Genomic DNA, 23,301 nt, shown 5'->3' with positions numbered 1-23,301 from the left:
GTAAATAGTTTTTAAATTGTATTACATTAATTAAAGTTTAAAAGAGATCTGAGAAAGCTTGAAAGTTTTTTTTTTTTAAAAAAAAAAGCAAAATTTAAAGAATTAGAACATCTTTCTTTAAGTTAATTAGTGAGGTAGATAATTTGAAAAAAAATAAGTAAGGTAGATAATTGTTAAAAATAATTGTAAAGTGTATTTATTTATTTTATATCAGTTTTTTGAATGGCAATATTTAAATAAACGAGAATGTGACACTTGATTGAAAGTGTGAGCCTATTTGTTTTTTTATTTTTATGATAAAGTATGAGCCTATGAGAAATGATTATGTATTCATTTTCATTGTACATGTAAATTCAAACTCAAAGTTTTTACTAATTTATTTTTCTCAGCGTATTTTTTTCTCTTCAAACTCGTACATCTTATAAAATTCTATTTAAAACCACTAGGGGAGGGCCATGGCCCGTGGTTGCCACTTGTCACCCTTAAATTGTTGTTCATGAAACTTGGATTCAATGTTTATTGCACAAATCTTTTTCTGGTGAATGATATGCAATTGTATTATTATCTTTCATTGAAATGTCGGACATTTTAATCTTAAAGCTAGCTTGTCCTCTTTTATTTTTTTTTTTACCTTTAACTTTCTCTGCATGATAGTATGCAGAGAAAGACTAATAAGTTCAAAAATATTAATTCCTTCAAATACATTCATTCATCTTCAAATGGTCTTTAGATTTGGTGTAAGTTCTACTTAATACTCACAGGAAGAGGAAGTCAAGAACAGGGAGCCTAATACATTGTTGGTCACTCGTCGTTGTCAGTCATCACTGTCCATCAGACACGCATAAAGACAATTTTTTTTTGTCAGAAAAGAATGAAGACACAATAACAACAACGTGAACAAGATCGGTGACATCCTTTACCTCATACATATATGTACTAATAATAAAAGGAATAAAAAATGTGCAGCAACTTCAAATCATAACACACACACACGTCTTATTCATTTTTACATCATTCACGTACTCAAAGATCAAAACATGATATCACTAAATCAATCAATATCAATAAATACACAAGCGTTATGCAATAGATACACTAAGGCTCAAGCCTATATGTAATGTGGTACCATATAAGTGAAAAACCACCCTGAGACGCTTAGGAGTACATAACAAGTCACACCACACAATGAGTATGTCAGGTTACTCTCACTAAGAGTAAAATTATAAGGTGACCAGTCAGGATCACTCCGTTTTGCGAGAATATTTCAATCATATGGGATCAACATAGGCAGAGCACTCAAATCGAGTGTCTTTACTCCCAAGGCCTAGACTTCGAAAAATCCATTAGGGCCTCACCTTCCTGATTTAGGTCTAACCCCTAAAACAATTTTTTTCACACAGACACTCCTCATGAATTATACAATACTCATGACCTCACACTCGTGTTTTAAACACGTTTAACATATTGTGTTACAATTTAACATTGGTTTCTAACTAAGAAACATACACTTTCCCTTTAACACTACACATAAACACTTTTTTCAAGGTAAACACCGGTTAAGTTATTGTATAATTCATAGTTCACAATATAAGTATTGTCACATCAAGTGTTAAACACACACTTATTCACAATTAAATCTCACGTCCAGAATTTAACATCTCATAATGTCACAATCTACTATCACATGTTTACGTGTATCTCACAAATTAACACATGTTCAACTTTGTACTTATACTCGATTTCAACAATATTATAAGTAGACACTGTTCATGAATTATACAATACACATGGCCTCACTCGTGTTTTAAACACGTTTAATACATTGCGCTACAATTTAACACTTTAGGTTCTTAACTAGGAATCTTACATTTTTCCTTTAACACTGCACATAAACATTTTTCTCAATGTAAACACTGGTTGAGTTATTGTATAATTCACAGCTCACAATACAAGTATTGTCACATCAAGTATTAATTATACACTTATTCATAACTAAATCTCATGTTCACAATTTCATATCTCATAATATCATAATCCACCATCACATGTTTATGTGTATCTCACAAATTACACATATTCAACTTTACACTTATACTCAATCTCAATAATAATATTTTAATTCCAAAGCAACATGCTATCACACAATTCATGACATATTTAATTTATCACTTATCACAATTTCAATCACAATTTCATGATCCCAGTATAACTATCTATCACATTAATCCTATCAAAAACACAAACAAATTATACAAAAATGTTTCTCAATCCATATGGAGTAAAACCGCTCAAACAATTTCACATAATCATACAGGAAGAATTTCAATTCAATAAACATCCCAAAATAAACCCCAATTTGATCTTTCTACACATGTTCATTCTAATCCCAATTGCGATAAACTCATCCCTTACCTCTAAGCGGGCTCATGTGTGTTCCAGTAGCGATAACGAATCTCTAGCGGTTCCCTAAAACTCCTCAAGCCTTTTCTCTAGTTGCTCTAATAAGGTTTCCAAATGTTAGAGAGAAGGAGAAGAGATTGAAGCCTTCATTCCACTGTCTGCGTGCAATGCATATTTCTTCTTCCCTAGACATTATTTTACAAATCCCAATGGTGAAAATGTGCGTAAATGAATTGCGAACCTGGAGTCCAAATTTCACAACGATCCAACGGTTAACAAGTTCATGATTATAGTTTTACTGGAAAGGATTTTGGATTTATACGAAAAAGGAGAATGTTACGATGCGAAGGGAATTTTTATCACCTTCGATATTTTTTTCACAATTTCCAATGGTGAGAATGTTCGGAAATGAGTTTCAAACCTGGTGCTCAAACTGATCTAACATATTTATTTATAGTTAGAGTACTCTCAATTTATTATTTATTCTATTTTTTTATTATTTATTATTTTATAAAAAGATACTATTTTATTTCCTATCAAAGAAATAAATTAAATATTTTTTTATTTTTCTTTAAATCATTATTTTAATAAATTTATTTATTTTTATTTATTTAACTATAAAAATCTCACAATTTTTATAAAATTATTTATTTTTAACTAAAAAAATGTTTTTAATTTATTTTACGAAAAATAAAGTGTTATAATATCAACAGAAAAACCTACTTTTTATATTGTTTACTAAAAGATACGTATGCAGGTAATGGGGTTTGATAACATATTGTTAGAATATTTTAGCTATTGTCCCAAAATAAATTTATTATCAGAAAAGAAGTAATTAAGTTTTTATCCAAATAATTTTGTTGTTTTAAGTTTTTAAAATACTCTAGTATAAGAATATGCTAGCAAACTTGTGCAGAAAAACAGAGTAAGAAATGCTGAGAAGCGTATCCGACTTGGTTTTATAGTGACACTGACAGCAGACTAAGAAAATATTACATGCCACGTGTCTCTTGAAGAGGACTAGATGATAATGAATATACCTTAGTAGTACTTGTATAGTTGTATGTGTTGGAAACTTCCAAGAATACTACAAGTAAATGCAACGCTTTTGCTAATCATGAGTCGGCGTTGGACAGGGAGTTGTGAATATTCATTTTCTGGTGTTTAGCCACCAATTACATCCATAGCTTGTTGATTACAATTCTTCCTCAGCAAGGCTGCAAATATTAAATAGTTGAATTTAACAATAATCACAAAAGCTTGGTTCAATTTGTCATAAAGATTTGCCATCAGGACTTTTTCTTTTTCTTTTTATTAAGCCACTCTTCTACATAAACTGAATTCCAGTGATCATATGCTATCAGCAATCAATCATGAGTAACTATATATTCTCTTTTGCTAAAATCTTTTTAATATTTTATAATAATAAAAAAGTATTAAGGCTATCAATTGTGGTTATTAAAATATTTAAAATATATTAAAAATAAAATATTAAAGGTATTTATAATTTAAACAAACACATTAAAAAATAAAAAAAATTATTTATTAAAATAATTATTTTTTTCAATAAATAAATTTAAACAAACTTATCCAATATAAATAAAATATAAATGAGTCTTGTTTACGCTTGTTCGTGGTTGGATACAGCTTAGAAAACTAAATCAAATCGAACTGAATTGTAGAACCATTCTCCCCAAATTGAACTAAAAAACAGTTCGTCTAAACTAAATCAAACTATTTCTTTAATTCATTGCATTGTATTCTAAAAATGTGAAAGAAAGCGATTTAGGACTGTTGAACCAAAAAGTGCAGAATCGATGTGGGAAAAACTCGTTACCTTTTACTCCGTGCACTGGTGATAAGGGGAAAATGGGAAAAACTGAGCTATGAATGGAGAAAATGGATTTCGCAATTTCAGGCCTGTGCATTTTGCAACTTTTGCTAAATCTAGGATTTTAAGAGCTTTGATTTGGGATTTAGGGTCCGTAACGAAGAAGATTGCTTGAAGAGAAGAGATGATTCTGTTAATGAGAGGCCGAAAGGTCAAGCAAGAGCGACAGAGAAGCTAAGTTTGAAATGGAGTTCTCCTAATTGAACTTGTGAATGATTTGGTCCAAATTGTGTAAAAATAAAACTAAAATACGACCAGTTATCAAGTAAACTGCTGAAAATGATCCAATTTTTTAAACTCCAGTTTAAATTGATTCATCGTTCAGTTTGGTTAACTTTTATTTATATATATGTAATTTAGTGCTCTAAGGACACTAAATAGGAAGTTTTTTATTAGATTAAACTACAGAGATTCCCATAAGTTTATTACACCTAATATCCTTCTTATTTTCTTTTGCAGTACATTACAATTGCCCCTCTTGTACGTTTAAGACGTTAGTACTGTTAATTTTAGAGCATTATGTGAGCGGAACATGTATTTTAATGAATTATTTTTATAAAATATATACAAATCTCAAACCAGACCTTAAATAAATAAAATAGAAACAAAAAATACATAACTTTTCGAGAACATTAAATCAGAAAATAGGGTATCCAAAAAAAATAAAAACCAATATTTACACAAAATTCACCATCCAAATCTGCAGCCATGAGTTGAAACCTCACGCCGTTTCCATCATCAAAGTCACAAGAAAAAATAAATCACAATGAAACAAACAAACAATTTTGAATCTCATAAACTGTTATAGAGGAGACTTGAAGTCTCAATTTGCCTCCGATGAAGGACGCCCCTTGAAGGCCTCTGAAATAGGAAACCGCATAGTGAGAAGTGACGAGGGGGTCTTCGCCATCTGAGGAATCCCAAAGTATATGTCACACCAGCGCCAATGTTGCACCAGTGTCGCCGCCACCAGTGCAATCTTGCGACCAACCAAGGCACCAACAGTGTAGATCTACCAGGGTTTTTTTTTTTTCAGACCTCGCACCACGTTTCTGACATCGTGGACTCGTAAGCGGGGATGCCGAGGCAGGGGATGGGGGAGTGGTGTTCAACCAGAGTGCTTCGTTCCATCACTCTCTATCGTATTCATACCCAATCTTTCCAAACTGAGCAAACCCTAACCATACTGGTTAATGGAGAAAGGGCAACTATGGACTAACAGTTTATACTTTTTTGTTATTGATTTTTTTAAAAATTTGACGGAACCTAAATGGTGTTGCACAGGGGTCTAAAAGTAATGTTGGAAAAGAAAGGATATCAAGTGTAATTTATTCGAAAGGGGATTTATCTAATTTACTCTTTTTATTAAAAAGTAAAGTGAAGAAACTATATCAGGTAAAAGCTCATTTACAAAACTTCCCCAGAAAAACGTTTTTGTTTCTTTAACTAATTTTAACATTTTCCAATTTAATTATGAGTGGAAGGAAAATTTACATCATAGGAAAAGTTATATCGGAAGTTATTTCATTTACCCAGTGAAACGAGAACTACGCTATGTGACACGGATTAGAAGAATAACCATGACAAATACGCATGTCATCACAAACATCACAAGCCATGTTAAGCAAGAAGTCTTGGAACTCTCTGAGTAGATTGCCGTTGCTCGCACATTGGCACGACCGGTGCTTGCCAAGCTATGCTCAATAGCCTTCTCGGTAGAATCAAGTATCTGCAAGCCACCCACAATCAATTCATTAGGTTAACACCTCATCATTCTAACTCCCAAATGTGAGATAATTGCCAACAAGGTTATGACTTGTACAAAGAATAAATCTAACGACCACTGCCACAAGGTATTAACACTCGCCTTCCTTCACTCTCACTATGCTAAAATAAGATACGTTTTGCATCATCATCTCATACAACCGTTTAGCAGTTAGACAAGCAGGATTGAATGAAAATATGAGATTCGATACCTTTTCAGTATTTTGCAGGGACTGGCTCATCATGAGACTACTCTCTTTGAGTTGTTTTGCCAACACCACCATCTCATCAGTCAAATCATCTTGAAGCTTTCTAAATAAATAAAAAATTGAACAAAATTAAACAGCCGAATGAACAATGAAAACACAAGTGATACACAAGAAATGCAAAGTATTGAGAGAATAAACGTAAATGAATATAAAAATTATTGATGTAATACATTTGCACACATAGCTTAATAGAAATTATTGGTATCATATTGATAGTGATTCAGAAACATCCTGAGGACTAGTCAATGAAGACCAAATAAACTCCCAAATATATGATCCTAATAGTCCACCATATTAAGCTAGTAACATATGGTAACCGGTAAGTTTAACAATGCATCAACGATCGACCTTATTCATCAATGCTTGTCCAGAAGAAAAATACACTTTGCTGTTCTAGACAAATTGACATAGGAACATGTTTGTAGCCTGTAGGTCATGGACTCTTCACCAAAGCGGTACTTAGTCCATTGACCCACCATTACATGAACTTTAAATAACAACTCAAGTAAACCGTACCTATGCTTTTCAATGTGTGCATGTGCTGTAGCATCCAGTTTAACAGGTGATGTGTGGCCAGTCTCAGCAGGCTCATGCGCTCTATCTTCCGTACTTGAGGCAGGTCTGTCCAATGAATCAGATGAGCAACAGTAAAACAGCCTACAAAATACACATAGTTGTAAGAAAGGCTAGCTATAGCTTACACAGGCCTTCTTCTCAATCCAGAAGAAAGGAGTATCTGCTTTGTTTCCTCAGTTTCAGAAGAGTTTTCTTTGACAGAATTCCTTTCAAAGTCCTTCTTGGGTACTGGTGGGTCACTCTGGGTTAAAAAATTGTGGTTAAATGAAAATATTTCATAAACTAGGACTTTTAGAATCTTTTTTTTTTTTTTTTTATCTTAATAAGCCTAGGGGCTTCTCCTGCATCAAGTTTTTCATAATTTATTTCCATAATTTCTGTTCCTCTCAAACACTATTGCTTAAATTTAGTCATTCCCAATTTGAATTTTGAATTTTAAATTTTAATATGCCATATGAAAATAATAGACATAGAAATTACATGTTTTGTTCATATAATTTTTTTTTCATAATTTTCTCTTTAATTTCAAAAGTCTTACTTCTTCAATTATTCTTATCTTAGAATCCTCGTATATAAAGTAAAAATACCTATGCATAAGAAACTTAAAGTGTAACTAAAGTGTTATCCATGATATAATTTTCACCTGACCACTATCTACCTACTTAACCTTAACTAAGCATACCCATACCCTTAAGTTTATAGGACTGGCATATCTTTGTAAATCAGATTTAGTACATTGTTTTTTTATTTTTATAAAGTGTGTAACTTGCATTTCATGAATTGTATAGATTAGATAGGATTGGACTAGACAACGAAACCTTAAATGTTTAGTCAGAGACTGTAAAGTTCTTTTTTACACTTAAACATCTCTCCAGGATATATTAATTCATAAATACATACCACACGATTAACCAATTTGGAAGCAATGGCTTCAATCTTCTCTGAATAATCATTCAACACAGCCTTTGAAATCCTGCATAACCAGAACAGAGCATATATACACGCAAATGAATGCACATACATTCGGTAGAGAAACACATAAGAAGTAGGGGGAATATAACAGCGTTAATTTATAAGTTGTAGACGAGAAGATAATGGACAAGGGGAGGTAGAAAATGAAAAAATAATCATGTCAGTTTACTTCAAAGAAATATATAATAATTATTTCTACAAATCCAAGATTTTATCAAAGAATTACAAGGCGGGAAAGTAAAGCTTATGTACAATGTGAGTAATTATTATTTTCAAGAGAACTCAGTGTGAATAATAGCATAAGTCAATTCATATATTCCATAGTCTGGACCTATTTGTATTGTTTGAATATAAGGATAATTAGGGTGGTAATACTCCTATTATGTTATGTATGATTTTGGCCTGAGATTATACATATTGCTCTATAGTCTATGCTAGTTCTTGACCTAGAATACTACCATAAATAAGAGTATTAGATTATTATTTTATATTATGACATCACTCTTCTCCCTTTTTTCTTTCCATTTGATTCATAAATTTCAGTAAGTACTAAGTATTAATTTCTAACATTCAACTGTTCAAACCCAAAACAATGCCCCACTAAGAAAGAAAATCCCACCCCACTTAATACTTAATAGTAGCAGGTCTTGATAAAAAAAATGGAATGGCCATATGATGTTTTGATCATGTTTAGGGAAAGCATGTCTAATTTTTTCTCTTACATTTCTATCTATGGAACTTTTAAACTTTTGAGGCAGCCACCTATGATGATCCACCCCTTCCACTTAAGGTATATATTAGTAAAATTAAGGGAAGATTTCCAAGAATTAAAATTAACTGATGATTGTGTGGTGATTTATAAACACTGAAGTTATATGTAGTTTCACTTATAATTTCATGACACCTATGCGTATCAGATGGTAAATAAAGAGACACACAACACCTTGGTAAGCCTTCCGGTGTCCTTTCTTCAGCCAATTGTTCCAATTGTTCACGCAAAGTAGCAACATACTGCAGAATCCCAAAATCAACAAATGATTAAGTTTGTGTTTTTCAGAGTTAAGAAATGACTAAATTAACTCTAAAATAAGAAGATTATAGACATAACCCTATTAACTCTAAAATAAAAAGTCAAGACTTATCTTCAGACTTACATGCACAAGTTTTGCCTGGTTTTGCTGCTGAGGAGCAGCTGCAAGCAACCTCTTTAAGTTTACTTCTGTTTTACTGATTCCCATACCTACAGTGTTCAGTCATTATACAAATTATCCGTAAATCAAACATCATTAGGCAAAGAAACAGAGGTAATTAAGTAAAGCTTATCTGGTCAAGCTACCCAAATTATAAACAAAAATCAAACACCCTAAATATCAATGAAACTATTTCAACAAGTTTAATTTGACATCTATAAATTCTAAAAAATAAAACAAGTTTCAATGATAAACATAATGAAATGAGTACCTTCTGATTCGTGCCTGAAGCAATAAAATTAGTAATGCTCTAACAGATGGAACCAGAACCAATACCCACCAGAACGGCGGCGGCCGGGTGGCTAGCTCGACAACCAGCGGCGGGGGTGATTCTTCGTGCGACGGTGGCCGGAGGACGACCGAGCTTCGACGGTGGTTAGAGGTTTGCCGGCAGTGAGTAGGGACTCTCAATCTGGTTTCTCTATTTCAGACTTTGGGTTTGAGATCTTGTGATTTCGTGGCTGAGCCTCTATTCCTTTTCATTTTATTTTTTTTGGTATATTTTTAGTTGTTTAAGCAAGAACGTTACAATCGTGTCATTTTTTGCCAGGAAATGTTATTTTGACATCGATTTCAATACAATCAATGAAAAATAAGATTTTTTCTTTTTATAGAAATAAACATTTTTATATTAATTTCAAATACAATCAACGTAAAAAATAATTTTAAATTGGTTATTAATACAATGGTTTATGCAAAAGGTTTATTTACCCAACTTTCGTCAATCAAAATTAGCGGTGCTGAGAAAAAAAATGATTATAGTGTTTTTTAAAATAATTAGACAATTGAACCTTTTATGTAATTAAGGGATTTAATTAAAATTTTAATTATAATTAAGGGATTAATTATATAATTAAACATTTTTAATTATCAATAATTTTAAAAACAAAAGAAAAAATAAAAATGACTGAATAAGATCGGATTCATTAATTACTTGACTCACTAGTTAAATCATAAAATCGAATGGAATTAATCACTTATTAAATTAATGACACGATACATAAATTACGTGATCGATCTAAATATCAATTTTAAGAATAATTGCATCTTGATTGATTTGAATTTTAAAATTATAAATATTATTGTAATTAAGTTTAAGTTAAAATATTAGTGAGATATTTTTGTTTACATTGAAATATTTCAGTTACACTAATTCTCATTGAAGTTTTTTTATATTGCTCATAATTTTTTTAACATCTACAATAACTCTATTATAAGGTACATCATATAATATTTGTTAAACAATTAAAAAGATAAGTATGATAATATATGAAAAGATGAAAAGTGTTAGTGTAATGTTTTTAAAATAATTAAAAGAAATAATATAAGAATAGAAAAAAAAACGTGTGCAATCTAAATTAAAACACAAGGGGTATCATGTAATTTACTATAGTATTTTATTTATCACCAACTTATAAAAAAAGTAATTGTTAAAATCATGAGTCAAAGTTGTTAATTTATCTGCAGTAATGTCTGATAGTTTTCAATAGGTTAATATTTACTTATTATTTCAGCATAATTATTTAGTGGTTTTAATTTTTCATTCCATTATGTGTAATAATAAATAAAAATCAAGTTACCATATTAGATGCCTAAAATAAAAACTCAACGTGTAAAAGTTGATTAAATTCTGTAAAAAAATGATTACATTAAATTAATCGTTAACATACATCAAAATTTATCAATGAGCATTTTAATTAAAATATTTTAAAATATGTTTTATGAACAAGAATATTTTTTAAAGAAATATATAGTTGAATTTTGAATAATCTATAACTATTAATTTACAATAAAAAATAAATATTAAAATCAAGAGATAAATTAGTATAATATTTATCATTATATATATATATATATATATATATATATATGAAAATTTCCTTTTTTTAAGATATATTTTATAAACCAATTCTTCTAAACCATAATGATAAAAAAATATTTTTTTTGTTTATATTTTAATATATATATATATATATAATAATTTATTTTAGTTAATAATTTTTTTAAAAAAATTCGTATAAAAAGTCACATCTCTAATAAATACATATTTATTTATCAAATTTAATAATTATATTGTACTTAATTATATATTAGTTAGTGATATTATTAAAGTTAATTACATTTTATATTTATTAAAATTATTTTTTGTATAAGGAAAAATTATCTTATTTATTTATATGTAAGTAATATTTTTTATTTTCTTCATTTTTTAGTTTGTTTGATTTCCACATTTGAGTTCCATTTACATGTCATATTCTATAAATTATTGCATGTGGTATTTTGTTTGACTATATTATTAAAGTATTACTAATTTTATTGGAAGAATTTGTTTAATCATAAAGTGGAATCTTGTTTTTTTTTTTTTTTTATCTAAAAAACTATAAATAAATTATTATAGATAATACTGTATCGGTATATGTAAATACAAACATAAACATGATAGGATATGATCGTCCCTAATAAATATATCAGACCTTGATCACACGACAATGTTGGCAAGTGTGCACAGAATTGAATAACAGACGCAGGTGTTTCTGAATCGAGAGGTAGAGAAAATGTACGTGGATCACGCGTTTTCGATTTCAGATGAGGACATAATGATGGATGGACCGTACACGGTGAGCAACAAGGCACCCATCAAGGAGATCTCCCTCGCCGTTTCCCTTCTCGTCTTCGGAACCCTAGCCATCATCATCGGTTCCCTCATGGCCTATAATCACGTCGGCGGCGACAACGCTCACGGTAACAACATCGATCCCTTTTATTTTAGAATTACTGTGACAATTTATAATAATTATTCAATTATGTATAGGTCTGTTCTTTGCGATACTGGGAACACTCTTGTTCATTCCGGGTTTCTACTATACGCGCTTTGCCTATTGTGCTTACAAAGGATACAAAGACTTCTCTTTCTCTAACATACCTCCCGTATAGCTCAGCTCTAACATACCACCTTTATGTATAGATCTTCTTTGTTTCTACCTTCTTATTTATATTGCTTGCATTGCTCTAAACTAGTATATGTATTACTTTGCTAAGATTTTGTTTTTGTTTTACAGAATCAATCTTCCTCCTCTGATTCCATTAGTCAAATTTACTTTTATAAGATCATCTCCCAAGTACAATTGACTTATTTGATGTGTTTTAACTTTGTTAACATTCAGAAAACTCCCTACGTTGTTGTACAAAAAAATATTTTGCTTTGAAACTCACAAAAACGTGCTGATGCATGTTGTCCCTCTGTTAATGTGCAGAAGATCCCCTTATGAGGATTAATTATGCACATTTTGGTGAGTTAAGAAAGCTCATAGGGGTGCACATGACTCGTATAGTTGGAGGCAGGTTCTTGAATTTTAGCCTTTTCACTTTGCTATGTAGTCTATACTTACCACACTATAATAAGTAAGTTGCGCGGATTGCATACTAGTACCCTCCCCTCCCCTACTCTCCTCCCTTTCCTTTTCTATTACCTTTTGTCAGTGCATTTTGTGGACAACAGGTATCAAAATTATTTCAAGTTACCTCTCTCACTTGTAGGAGCATGAAGTTTGAAATTGGGTCTATAGCAGGCAATTGCATCTTTTCCTCTTTGATAAAGGGGTATGATTGGGACATGTATAAACCTCCTGTCTATGTACTTATGCAAGGTTTTAAATTATTATCGTGGTTTTGTTGCAATCTTTGATGTTGCGGGCAATTCTGAACAAATGAGACTAATGTGGCCACAATTTCGGTGGTAGTAATTCCAAAAACCTTAAGTGTCACGGCTGAAACAACATTTGTGCACCATTTTTTAAAATCTAGTGCGTACTTATGTGTTGTCATTTAACGAACCTGGTTTGTGCAATATCCGATTTCGCTCCAAGTTTAACAAAGGCTATTTGCATTCAGCCACTTTTTTGGGAAAGGATTTGATTTGATTATGTGGAATGTATAACCGTATGACTACTGACTACAGATACAACAACCAATGTACGGGTTCTTCAGATTCTTTCTGAAGACTGATTAGAGAGATTTCTTTTAGGCGTGTTTAAGGTTATTATCCTTTTTTTGTTTACTTGCATTCAGATGTCGAGAATTGGATATAATTTTTTTCATTAGTTTTTCCTACTGATAGTGGCCTTCTCCATCTTGTATTATTCCTTTGAATATGATTCATGACAAAGTACTAAATTCTCTCAAACAATCCTGCACATTGCGTTCCTAATTTTTTGTCTTTAAGTATCCTGTATCAAATTCAAATATTCAATTCAAAGAAAGTTGTGATAATAATACTATAAAAAAGAGAACGTTAGCGACACTTTCTTTAATATTTTTTTCAAATACTTTAAGATTAGTTAAAATTTATTGAAAATTAACAATAGTAGATTTCACTTCTCATTTAATATAAAAATAAGAAAGAAACATAATTTCAGACTTACATAAATTGGTAGCCGAACTGCAAATTTTTTAACTAGAGTAAGGGTATCAAACACTTTATTAGTACTCATAATTTCTTTATTACATCGTATAATTTATTATACTTACATTTCTCCTCCTTTCTTTCCGCATCAATTAGTATTTAGGTGTCCATATATGATTTTTCTTGTAAATATGATGCAGAAATGACATTGTTACCATGGATGTTTTGATCACTTATCTGGGGTTTTTTAAACAATTTTAATATCAAACACTATATACCAATTATAAGTGCAAGACTGCAAGAGTATTGTACCAAAAAAACGTGCAAGAAGTAACAAAATAACTACGAATCGAACTGATATTCAAGGCTAGTAACGGCCAGCAGCGAAGATGAAGTACTTAAGTCATTGCATTTTAGCTCAAGTCGCATGTATCTATGTTTGTTTATCAGGACTAGGATATAGAACCAATGTTTTTAAAAATTCCCCTTAAACTGGGAAAAATATTATTTCATAATTTAATGGTTTAACTATAGATGAATTAATGATAATATGTTTTATTATTATTATTATTATATTATGACATAAAGCAACTAATTTGTAATAGAAAAGTGAATACATTATTTTTATAACCCATTTTATTATTATAAATTGCTTGCTTTATTTCATATAAAATAGTGTCAATAAGTCGTTAGAATAAATAATATTAGACTCGATTCCTTAAGTAAGATTTCATATTTGAGGAATAAAAAAATTTGATTGAAATGGAAGAATCCTACTAAACATGATGGTCAAGTTCTCTAACAAAGATTAGTCAATAATAAAATCTAAATTTTTCTACTAATAACATGGTTAAAAATATATATAATAATAATAATAAAACAGTCATTAATTCACTTATAGTAAACCACAAATGATAGTTGGCTTAGTGGACGATACAATATGGGATTTTGATCCTCTATGGTTTTTAGCGGAACAGTCATTCATTCAATTTACTTTATTATATGATAAAATTATCTTTTTTTTTTTTAATTTTAATCGTGCATTTTCTTTTGAAATTGTAGACCATCCGGTTCCATATTTGTGCTATGCAGTAGTGTGCTAACACAAGCAAATGAGAAAAACATGGTATATACACGGTTACAATTGCAGTTTGCGAAAAGCTAATGCATATGGCATTGATTCCAAAACTCTTAGTTCAGTTTGATACCTTGGATAAATTAAAGGTAAATGACGTCAAAGAGCCTTTGATAGCTTGAAAAGTTATGACTAATGACGACGACGCGAATACCACTGTGATACTATATTAATACTTTAACAGAATAGAATATGTATGATACCTGTTCCTATTACGTTGAGATTTATCTGCTTTTACGAAGCTTCAAATTTCATTAATTATTGTAAAAAAAAAACTGCGCAAGGTGCCAAGATCGAATGGTCAAAGAAGCAATGATAGACTGATGGCTTGAAAGTAAGTGCCAAGTGACGAAGGAATATGTTCGCTGCGAACAGCGGTACTTAAAGATAACACAAGTACATCTGCACAAGATGGTGAATGATTCTTTATCATAGTATAGCATGTGTTTTTATCCTGTCCATATCAATGGTTGTAATTTCTAAACTAAATGGAGTACGATATATTTTTATAAAGTTAACATTTTATACGGTGAATTCTGTATATTATTTTTCAACTACAAAGTTTCGGGTTCTGGAAAGGAATAAGTTCATTACGTACTAAGGAATATGAGTACAGAAAGACAATTATTTTTACGGTTAAATATGACCATCTTATTGTATTGGTGCTTAATTTATTAGAATTTCCACTAATTTTAGAGTTAGAATATTTGGAGTATAAATATGAGATGAAGTGTTATATTTTTTAAGAATGAAAATATTCAACATAATATAAATAAAATAAAGATTTATAAGTATAGATCTTAAATTTTAAGTTATAACTATGGGATATCAAATTTAGTTATATATCTATCAAATCTCTTCGTCTCAATCGTGTTTAAAGTATCAATTCATTAACGGATTGAGATAAAGGTAAAATAACTCATCTGAAGCTTCATTTATAAATAACACGATTTAGTTGTCTTGATATGATTTTAGATTTCGTACCTGCATGAGTCCATGACTTAAGTATAAGATAATTTTTTTTCCCGATAGATTAAACCATAGCTTGGAAAATTTGAGTTTGAACATGTTTAGTAGTTAGCAATCTTCTCTAACTTAGTACACCAAATCCAACACAAAGCTTGTAGGATCCGCATTGTGCTTTATCGGGCACACGGGGCAAAGTGAGATCTTTAACTTTTTTTTAGTATTTTTGGTTAATTCCTTTTCGTTTTATATAGTATTATTCGTTGTTAAAGTAGTTTGTGTGACTAGATATTTAAATCAACCGTGGAGATCTTAACTCTGCAATTTTCCCCAGAAGAGAACTCAAGAATCTTCTAATTCGACCTGCACATGCATATATATATATATATATATATATATAAAATTTTGAAGTTGGAGCAACAATGTCGACTACAACATCATTGTGCCTAGTTACGAGTAATGCACCATCAATTGGTATAACTTCTGCTGCAACCGGTGGAGCACTACTCATAACTATGCATAATCATATTATTGTACTACACATCAATGGTTACTGCATCTGCCAGAACGACAACGGTAACAGCATATTCATATTGGTTATAAATTTATGATTACGTTGGAATTGTGCCATATAAAAGCAAGATTGGTTAAATACGTATAGTGCATGTTTGATAATAGGATGAGTTCAAGTCATCATGACTTTTTGAAACAACAAATATCTTGGGGTGATTTTACCACAATTTTTTACCACTAATTAAACCAAACACACTAGTTCTAATATCTTGCTTCATTTTTAGTACATCAAGTTACACAACGTGTTAAAAATGCAGGAACTTGAACTAGACAAGTTTATCATTCAGTCTGTTCAGAGATTGACAAGGCATTTGAATGGATGCTGAAAGGGGAGGGCATAAGGTGTCTCATTCACATGGAAGAGTAAATCAATGATGTTCTATGTCTGCAATGAGAACAAATGAACAATGTGTGTAATCTGTTTGTTTTTTGGCATATAACTCAGTTATTGGATTCATGTTGTATGAGTGTGGAATTAACTTTTAGAAGTTTTAAAAATTTTAATATTTTACTTTTGAAAATTAATTTTCAGAATGTAACTAATATATTTTAGAAATTAACTTCAACAACATTTACCTATTATTATTAAAATAAATTTTGAAAGTTTTAATATTTTTGGAAACCAATTTCTAAAATATTTAATAATATTACCAAAATAAATTTCAAAACTTAATTTCTAGAAAATATTTTTGAAAAAAATAAAAACATGGTGAAGAAGTCAAAACCAAAAAGGAGCGAACGTCTGTGTAAGTGGGCGAGAAGAATGGAGAAGAAGAAGAAGAAAGACAGAGTTAAGAGAAAAAGGAAGCAGAAACCCTCGGCGCGTGAGCTTCACCGTCTCCGTTCCTCAGACGCCAATGCCATCTTCGCTTTGTTACTCGCATCTCTCTCCAACACACCCCACTCTGTTATCTTCATCAACAAATGCCTATTCAAACTTCGCCGCTCCCTTCTTCTCTCGCCAACCTTGCTGACGCCCATTCTGGCGTTGCTCCCAACCCTACTCCGCTCCAAGGGCTCCGATATCGCGTGCCCCGCCGCAGACATCATCGGCGCCGCCTCGCTTGTTTCCTTCGACGCCAACGAGGAGATCGCTTCCGATTCTGAAACCGTCGAGGGACTAATCTCGCTGTTGCAGAGTCGCAATAGAAAAGTTCTGCTATCTGCCTGCAATGCCGTTTTGGACTTTTCCACCACCACCTTCGCCCAACGACAATTGCTCAAGTTTTCTGCGTTGAACAAACTAATGTAAGTAACCATTTACACTGCGTCGCTTTAGGTTTTGAAAATTTATTAAATTGAGTACATGATGGATGACTAAACAATTGATTGACATTCCTTAGGTTTGTGTTTCTTCAGATTTTCAAGAGTTTAGAATATGTCTGTTTATGGTCTGAGGGTGATGAAAGTCTTCCCTCTCTTAAGATTGGGATTAAGGAAGATGAACTGTCATTGGCTTTTCTCACTGCAGTTGTTGTTCTTATCAATGCCTGTGAAGTTGAGCAGCTACAGAGTATCCCACAAAGTCTTTCTGAAGCATTTCTGAGAATTTTGAAAGAGATTAGGGTGAGAGTGAGTGGTCAAGAGGTGATCAGAGGTGCTAGGAAATGTAACAAGGAAGGGCGTCTTTATAAAAGCAACATTGCTGTTAGTAATCTTGCAGAATGCGTCTTTAGGCTTTCCATTAATGCTTCTCAACCTACTGGCTCTTTGTCATTTGAAGTTGTTCAAAGAGGTCTTTTTGGTGCGAGTGATACTAGTTTTGAAGATTTTATATCAAATTACTGGGAGGTTTCTCCTTTTCTGCTATCGAAGACCAAGAGGGATCCAGATATGCATGATATGTTTGGTGCATTTGTTCACTCTTTGAACTGGAATAGGAGCGTTCCTTCCCTTCTCTCCTCGATTCTTCAACGTCTAGTGGCTTGTTTCCCTATTGCTTCAGATGAACAAAACATACTCAATTTTCTGAATGAGGTGAAAGATAGACTGGGTTGTCCTATAATCTACCAGCAGGATATACGTGTTGTAAAAACAGAGAGCCAATTGAGAAAAGAGATGCATTACTTTCAGAGCTTTCATTCAGGCTGCATTAAGGAACCTCTGTATTTTACTTTTGATGACGTCTTAAAATGTGGGCAAGCATATAAAGAGGGTTACACTGTTGCCCTGCGTGGTCTGGAGTTTCGCTATCAGAGCATTGCAGCTATTGCAGATACATTAGCACTTATGTTTGGCCAACCCTCAGTGGGTGCCAATTTGTACTTAACACCCCCTAATTCCCAGGGCTTGGCCTGTCACTTTGATGATCACTGTGTATTTGTATGCCAGATTTTCGGTTCAAAGCAGTGGACTATATTTTCTCCACCCAGTCAGCTGTTACCTCGCTTATATGATAGTTTACTTGGTTCTGATATTGACTGTACAAAAGCCGGTAGAAGAGAGTTCTTTCTCAGGGAAGGTGATGTATTATATATTCCCAGAGGTTTTCCTCATGAAGCTTATACAAGCTCTGCTGTTAGTGATGATTCTCCTGGGTTCTCATTGCACCTTACCCTTAGTATTGAGGTTGAACCTCCTTTCGAGTAAGTAAAGGTTAACTTCAACTATTATTTTATTGGTTCAAGTACAATATGCTTTGGTTATGAAGGTTCCCTTTGTTCTTTTACAGCTACAACTTTATTAATTTTATTACGGCCCTTTATTTAATTTTATTTTCTCCTATTTTTTTTTCTGTTTTTTGTTCTATAATTTAAGAGTGTGGCGGTACATTCTATTAATTCTTCTTTTCTGCATATTGTGAAATTGGCGACGTTTGACTAGATGATGGTCAAACGTAAGTAGTAAGATTTAATCTGAACCTGCCCCTTTCTCTCTTATTCTAGTACAGAAATGCATTCATGGTAGGAAGAAACATAATTGAGTTTACCATATATATATATATATATATGAGGCATCATTTTACATGTTTTATCAATCATAGACTTTCTGCAACTGTGACTGTGCCATAATTGCATGATGCCATTTGCATTATTTATAAGTAGAACATAACTCTAAAGCTTTATATTTACAATAACAAGTGAGCTATAGGTACGCAAACAGTTATATTTATGTATTGGTTGAATCTCAACCTCTCTCAGGATTGTATAGAACTTTGATTTGGTATACTTCACCCTTCCATTTTATAGTGTGATAGCTAAGTAGTCATTCAAATGTAAGGATTGTGTAAAGTTAAAAGAAAAGGAAAATAACTCAACAATTTAAGCAGAGTCTAAAATTTCCATGACGTTAAGAATTCCTTCAGAAGGAATGATATATAAAACCCAAGAGAATGAATTAGCAAAAACATCTGCTGCTGAAGATTAGTGGGCCTTTTTGTTAATAAATTAGGTGACCTCCATCTAGGTATTCAAGCACTTGTGTACATTCACCAGAGGAAGGAGGCCTATGCCTGGAATTGGTGGTTGGACTAAGTGGCCTGTAACCAATGTGTATCTTCCATTGGCTGTGAATGGCAAACAAACATGTGGTCAGTGTCTGACAGTAAAAATAAGGATGCTGTTGCTGAGGATTACGAATCTCATGGATTGCTTGAACTTGTTTTCAAAATATCTCTTCTCAAAAATAGAAAATCATGAAAAAGAATCACACCAAAAATAGGATGTGGAAAACATGGAGGTAATCCTTCCAAAGTTATTGCCATATCTTGGAGTTTCCCCTACATGGTGTGATTTTGTCTTTTCTCTTTTTCTCTGGCCACTTCAATGTTTGTTTTTTTACTATTAGAGAGTTGTTGCCACATTTGGGCTGCTCAAATGCTCAATGTATTATGATGTTACAAAATCCTATTTATTGCCATTTTAGAATAGCAGGTTTTGGTGCTAGCAAGAAAATGGCTCACATGCAATCTTCCATGCCCATGGATGAAGCTCCTCTGTATACTGTCAAATAGAATGTGTCTATTCTGTGCATATATGAATGCAGTTAATTGATATTTTTAATGCTAAGAGTGATCTAATTCCATGATACAAATGATTTCACAAATAATTGATAATATCACTGTTGATTTCTTTTTTCTCTTTCTCAATGGGAAATTAGAAGTTATGTTCTGAAAAAGGAAAGTATTATCTTCATTACACTACACAGTTAACAGTCCTGGTCCACTATCGTTGGAAAACATGCTTGTTTTCAAAATTCTGAATCAATAAACTGTCATGCTAGTGGTTTCGTCTTGATGTTCTCATTCCTATCCAGTCAAATCTGGTCCATCTTTTGACTAAATGGCACTAGTAGGTCCTTCAGTCCATGAACAATGGCGATAAGCATGGGCCTACATTCATGGGGAGGGGCCAGCTGCTCCCCCATAAATCATAAATGAATTATTTTTTCTAGTTTTAATTAAATCGGCAATAAAAGTTTATAAATATTAAATATTTATACTATTTGAATTCCTAAATAAGTATAGCTGCTTTGCTCCTGACTGTAAGTTTGATTGGCTGGTTATCAAATAGCCATGGGAGTACAGGACAACCTATTGAATATTGATTGAACCACTACGACTGGCAGGGTTTGGTCTGTTCTAACATCACAAAATATTGCTTGCAGCAAAATCATCTAACACCTCTTGTTTCATAGCAATTAATTCTCATGTTTTTCATTGATGTCCATGTTAATGTTTCAGAGAAAAATTATGAATACATTTTTTGTTTCATTTTCTATATTAATTATTTTCATTCCTTCAAGTTGAATGTGTATATTGCTCTATATTGACCGATTAAAAATTATTTAGTAGATTTTGTTTTTGAAGCAGAAGACTGAAGCAATGCATGTGGAATGACCCACACTAAAATCAATTATTAAAATTAGACAAGTCTGCAGGACATAGGAGCAGGCTTTTATACACATGTCTTTGGAAAGCTGGTTCATGGACCATTTTTTCTAGTATTTTAAATAATAATGATGCCTATGTCAATTATTACCCTATTGATAAGGATGAGTATAAAATTATCAACCTTTCATCTTCTTGTTGGTCTTTCCTCAATCCCACATGGAGATTGAAGCTGGGATTTACTATAGAGATATGTTATAATGGGATTTCTTTTCTTTTGGAAGATTGCTTATTCATTAGGCCCTCCGATTAATTCATGATTTTTTTTTATTTAAAAATTCCTTTTCCTTTGATTGTTTGTGATTGATAGATTGTAAGTTATATTTGGGCCCCGTATTGATATTCTTACTTCCAAATGAGTGAGGTGATTGAAGAGATTACAAGCACTATAGCGCTGTGGATGCCAATCCTTTGCAGTTCTTTCAGAACTGCAAAGTGATCTAAACCCTTATCATAACATTCAATTATATGATTAAAAAAAGTAATAAGAAACTCAGTTTGATAAATAGGAAGCATTGAATGAGAATTGAACCAGCACTATGCAGTTATTTTAGAAATGCTGAAGTTCTTCGTCCATGGCACCATACACTCCAATAATGGTGCAACTGCATTACTATAAATGCAAGATTGTACTTTTTACTTACGAGTTCAAAATATTTTAGCCTTAATGAAAAGCTTGTTATCTCTGATGGTCTAAGTATCTGAGTTTCGCTCATTATGTGTGTTTGTCATTAAACACAGGTGGGGAGGAGTAGCTCATTTTGCACTTCACTGCTGGAGTGAAAACCAGAAAAGACTGTGTTATGATGGCTCAAATATTTTGTCTCAAAAACTTCATCTTGTGTCTGTGAATCTGTTACATTTTGCCATTGGGATCATTGGCAATTTTGATCCTAGCTTTAGGAAAGCATGCTTGACTGCTGCAGTTTCCTTGCCACCAGTTGTTTATAATATTCTTTTTCAGGGACAGAGAAACACTTTTTTCTACTTAATTGACAAAATTCGTTCTGAATCTAGATTCATGGAAGTTCTGAGTAGCATAGAGGTTGCAATTCAGAAAAATGAAGATCCATTCCAGCAAATCCGATGGCTTTGGGTTCTTTGTATGGAAAAAGAAAACAGCAGTGAAAGCAACACCAATAAATCTTTCATGATTGAAGATCTACTTTCTTTATGTGCCCAACACAAGGATAAATTAGAAGCTGCTTTTTTGAATGTGAAGTCAAGGTTTTGTACTGAGGTGGTATTTGAAGAAGTTGTAACTAGTCACAGGATGCTGCTTCAGAAGTATAGAAATACTAGAAGGCAATATATTAATGGAATGGTTTCACTTCACGATAAATTATAATACTACTGTTTATATTTTTCTTTAATTTTTATTGCTTTAGCGTGGAATATATGAAATCATTTTCACCTAGCGGAATGATTGACATCAATATGTAATAGGGCCTTAGCAGCTAACTCATCAGGTTTAGTATGTTTCTGTAAGCTATAGCTTACAAGTTAGTAGTATGTGCAATGTATTGAGCAAATTACATAAGCAATGATAGTGCATCATGAAATCAGCTCAATTATATAAACAAAACCTTTTTTTTCTCCCACACAACGCATTTCATTTATATTTATATATTGATAAAAACAAGAATACATATTTGAATAAATCTCTCGCGCTGCAAAACTAAAGTTGCAGCCTATGGTTTGGGATGTTTAGGAGTTGGATGAGTTGTTACTCCATGGTAATCTATATGAAAGACAAGATCATGGGGACTGTAACTGTTGCTGTTATACTCTGGTGTCATGGAATCTTCGTTTGCAGGGGTACTTTCCATTGCCTTGTCTGCTCCCTGCATTTTATACTGCCATGTGCCAGGAATCAGTGGAAACAATGATAAACAATTGCATGGGCATATTTATGAGTAGTAGTAGAGGGGAAAAGGCTTGTAGATGAAAGTTTGGTTTGTGCCTTCTAGGAGTGTGTGACATCCTATTTACTGTCCTCTAGATTCAATTGGGGGATTAACGTACCTGGGTTTTGAGGTCGTGGACAGGGGCTGGCATGCTCAACTTCCGTGTTGGAGTAGCATCTAGAGAGTAGCCTGTGTGTTGGGAGAGGGAATATAAAGAAAATATGAGAAGGCAACATAGAAGGAAGATAGAAGAACTCATCCTGTAATCAATCTGAAAAATGAAAATATGGTTTTGCGGGCTAGTTGTT

General features: G+C 32.2%; 4 protein-coding genes across 5 annotated transcripts; 2 read left to right on the top strand and 2 right to left on the bottom strand.

The window, feature by feature from the left end:
• Positions 1-5,542: 5,542 nt before the first annotated feature.
• LOC114392311 lies at positions 5,543-9,653 on the bottom strand. The gene is made up of 8 exons (XM_028353390.1): positions 9,334-9,653; positions 9,027-9,112; positions 8,816-8,883; positions 7,801-7,873; positions 7,026-7,141; positions 6,841-6,945; positions 6,268-6,367; positions 5,543-6,020 (listed from the first exon to the last, which is right to left on the bottom strand). The coding sequence occupies exons 2-8, from the start codon at positions 9,108-9,110 to the stop codon at positions 5,844-5,846; spliced, it is 723 nt and encodes a 240-aa protein (XP_028209191.1). The 5' UTR covers positions 9,111-9,112; positions 9,334-9,653; the 3' UTR covers positions 5,543-5,843.
• Positions 9,654-11,572: 1,919 nt separating this feature from the next.
• On the top strand, positions 11,573-13,296 carry LOC114393155 (transmembrane protein 230-like). 2 transcript variants are annotated; one of them, XM_028354415.1, is made up of 2 exons: positions 11,573-11,864; positions 12,377-13,296. In XM_028354415.1, exons 1-2 carry the CDS (start codon positions 11,678-11,680, stop codon positions 12,526-12,528), a joined length of 339 nt encoding a protein of 112 aa, XP_028210216.1. In that variant the 5' UTR covers positions 11,573-11,677; the 3' UTR covers positions 12,529-13,296. The 2 variants fall into 2 exon arrangements, with proteins under 2 accessions (XP_028210216.1, XP_028210217.1); XM_028354416.1 differs by lacking the exon at positions 12,377-13,296 and adding an exon at positions 11,935-12,215 and having other exon boundaries at positions 11,574-11,864.
• Positions 13,297-16,921: 3,625 nt separating this feature from the next.
• LOC114391401 lies at positions 16,922-22,687 on the top strand. Its single transcript, XM_028352403.1, has 3 exons — positions 16,922-17,446; positions 17,542-18,783; positions 21,828-22,687. Exons 1-3 carry the CDS (start codon positions 16,962-16,964, stop codon positions 22,432-22,434), a joined length of 2,334 nt encoding a protein of 777 aa, XP_028208204.1. The 5' UTR covers positions 16,922-16,961; the 3' UTR covers positions 22,435-22,687.
• LOC114391402 lies at positions 22,674-23,301 on the bottom strand. The gene is made up of 2 exons (XM_028352404.1): positions 23,112-23,301; positions 22,674-22,942 (listed from the first exon to the last, which is right to left on the bottom strand). Exons 1-2 carry the CDS (start codon positions 23,250-23,252, stop codon positions 22,778-22,780), a joined length of 306 nt encoding a protein of 101 aa, XP_028208205.1. The 5' UTR covers positions 23,253-23,301; the 3' UTR covers positions 22,674-22,777.

Source organism: Glycine soja, chromosome 17, assembly GCF_004193775.1.
Source record: "Glycine soja cultivar W05 chromosome 17, ASM419377v2, whole genome shotgun sequence".
NCBI lineage: Eukaryota > Viridiplantae > Streptophyta > Magnoliopsida > Fabales > Fabaceae > Glycine > Glycine soja.
The sequence above is the reverse complement of the archived record's forward strand: the minus strand, read 5'-3'. Positions and strand labels throughout refer to the sequence as shown.

Excerpts from the sequence above, each read along its gene's own strand:
- LOC114392311 (XM_028353390.1), bottom strand. The coding sequence starts at position 9,110 with ATGGGAATCAGTAAAACAGAAGTAAACTTAAAGAGGTTGCTTGCAGCT. Across the intron at positions 7,874-8,815 it reads ACACCGGAAGGCTTACCAAG|GATTTCAAAGGCTGTGTTGA; the intron begins GTGTTGTGTGTC and ends CTGGTTATGCAG. Across the intron at positions 6,021-6,267 it reads CCCTGCAAAATACTGAAAAG|ATACTTGATTCTACCGAGAA; the intron begins GTATCGAATCTC and ends GGTGGCTTGCAG.
- LOC114393155 (XM_028354415.1), top strand. The coding sequence starts at position 11,678 with ATGTACGTGGATCACGCGTTTTCGATTTCAGATGAGGACATAATGATG. Across the intron at positions 11,865-12,376 it reads CGGCGGCGACAACGCTCACG|AAGATCCCCTTATGAGGATT; the intron begins GTAACAACATCG and ends GTTAATGTGCAG.
- LOC114391401 (XM_028352403.1), top strand. The coding sequence starts at position 16,962 with ATGGAGAAGAAGAAGAAGAAAGACAGAGTTAAGAGAAAAAGGAAGCAG. Across the intron at positions 17,447-17,541 it reads TCTGCGTTGAACAAACTAAT|GTTTGTGTTTCTTCAGATTT; the intron begins GTAAGTAACCAT and ends GACATTCCTTAG. Across the intron at positions 18,784-21,827 it reads GAGGTTGAACCTCCTTTCGA|GTGGGGAGGAGTAGCTCATT; the intron begins GTAAGTAAAGGT and ends CATTAAACACAG.
- LOC114391402 (XM_028352404.1), bottom strand. The coding sequence starts at position 23,252 with ATGAGTTCTTCTATCTTCCTTCTATGTTGCCTTCTCATATTTTCTTTA. Across the intron at positions 22,943-23,111 it reads TCCACGACCTCAAAACCCAG|TATAAAATGCAGGGAGCAGA; the intron begins GTACGTTAATCC and ends GGCACATGGCAG.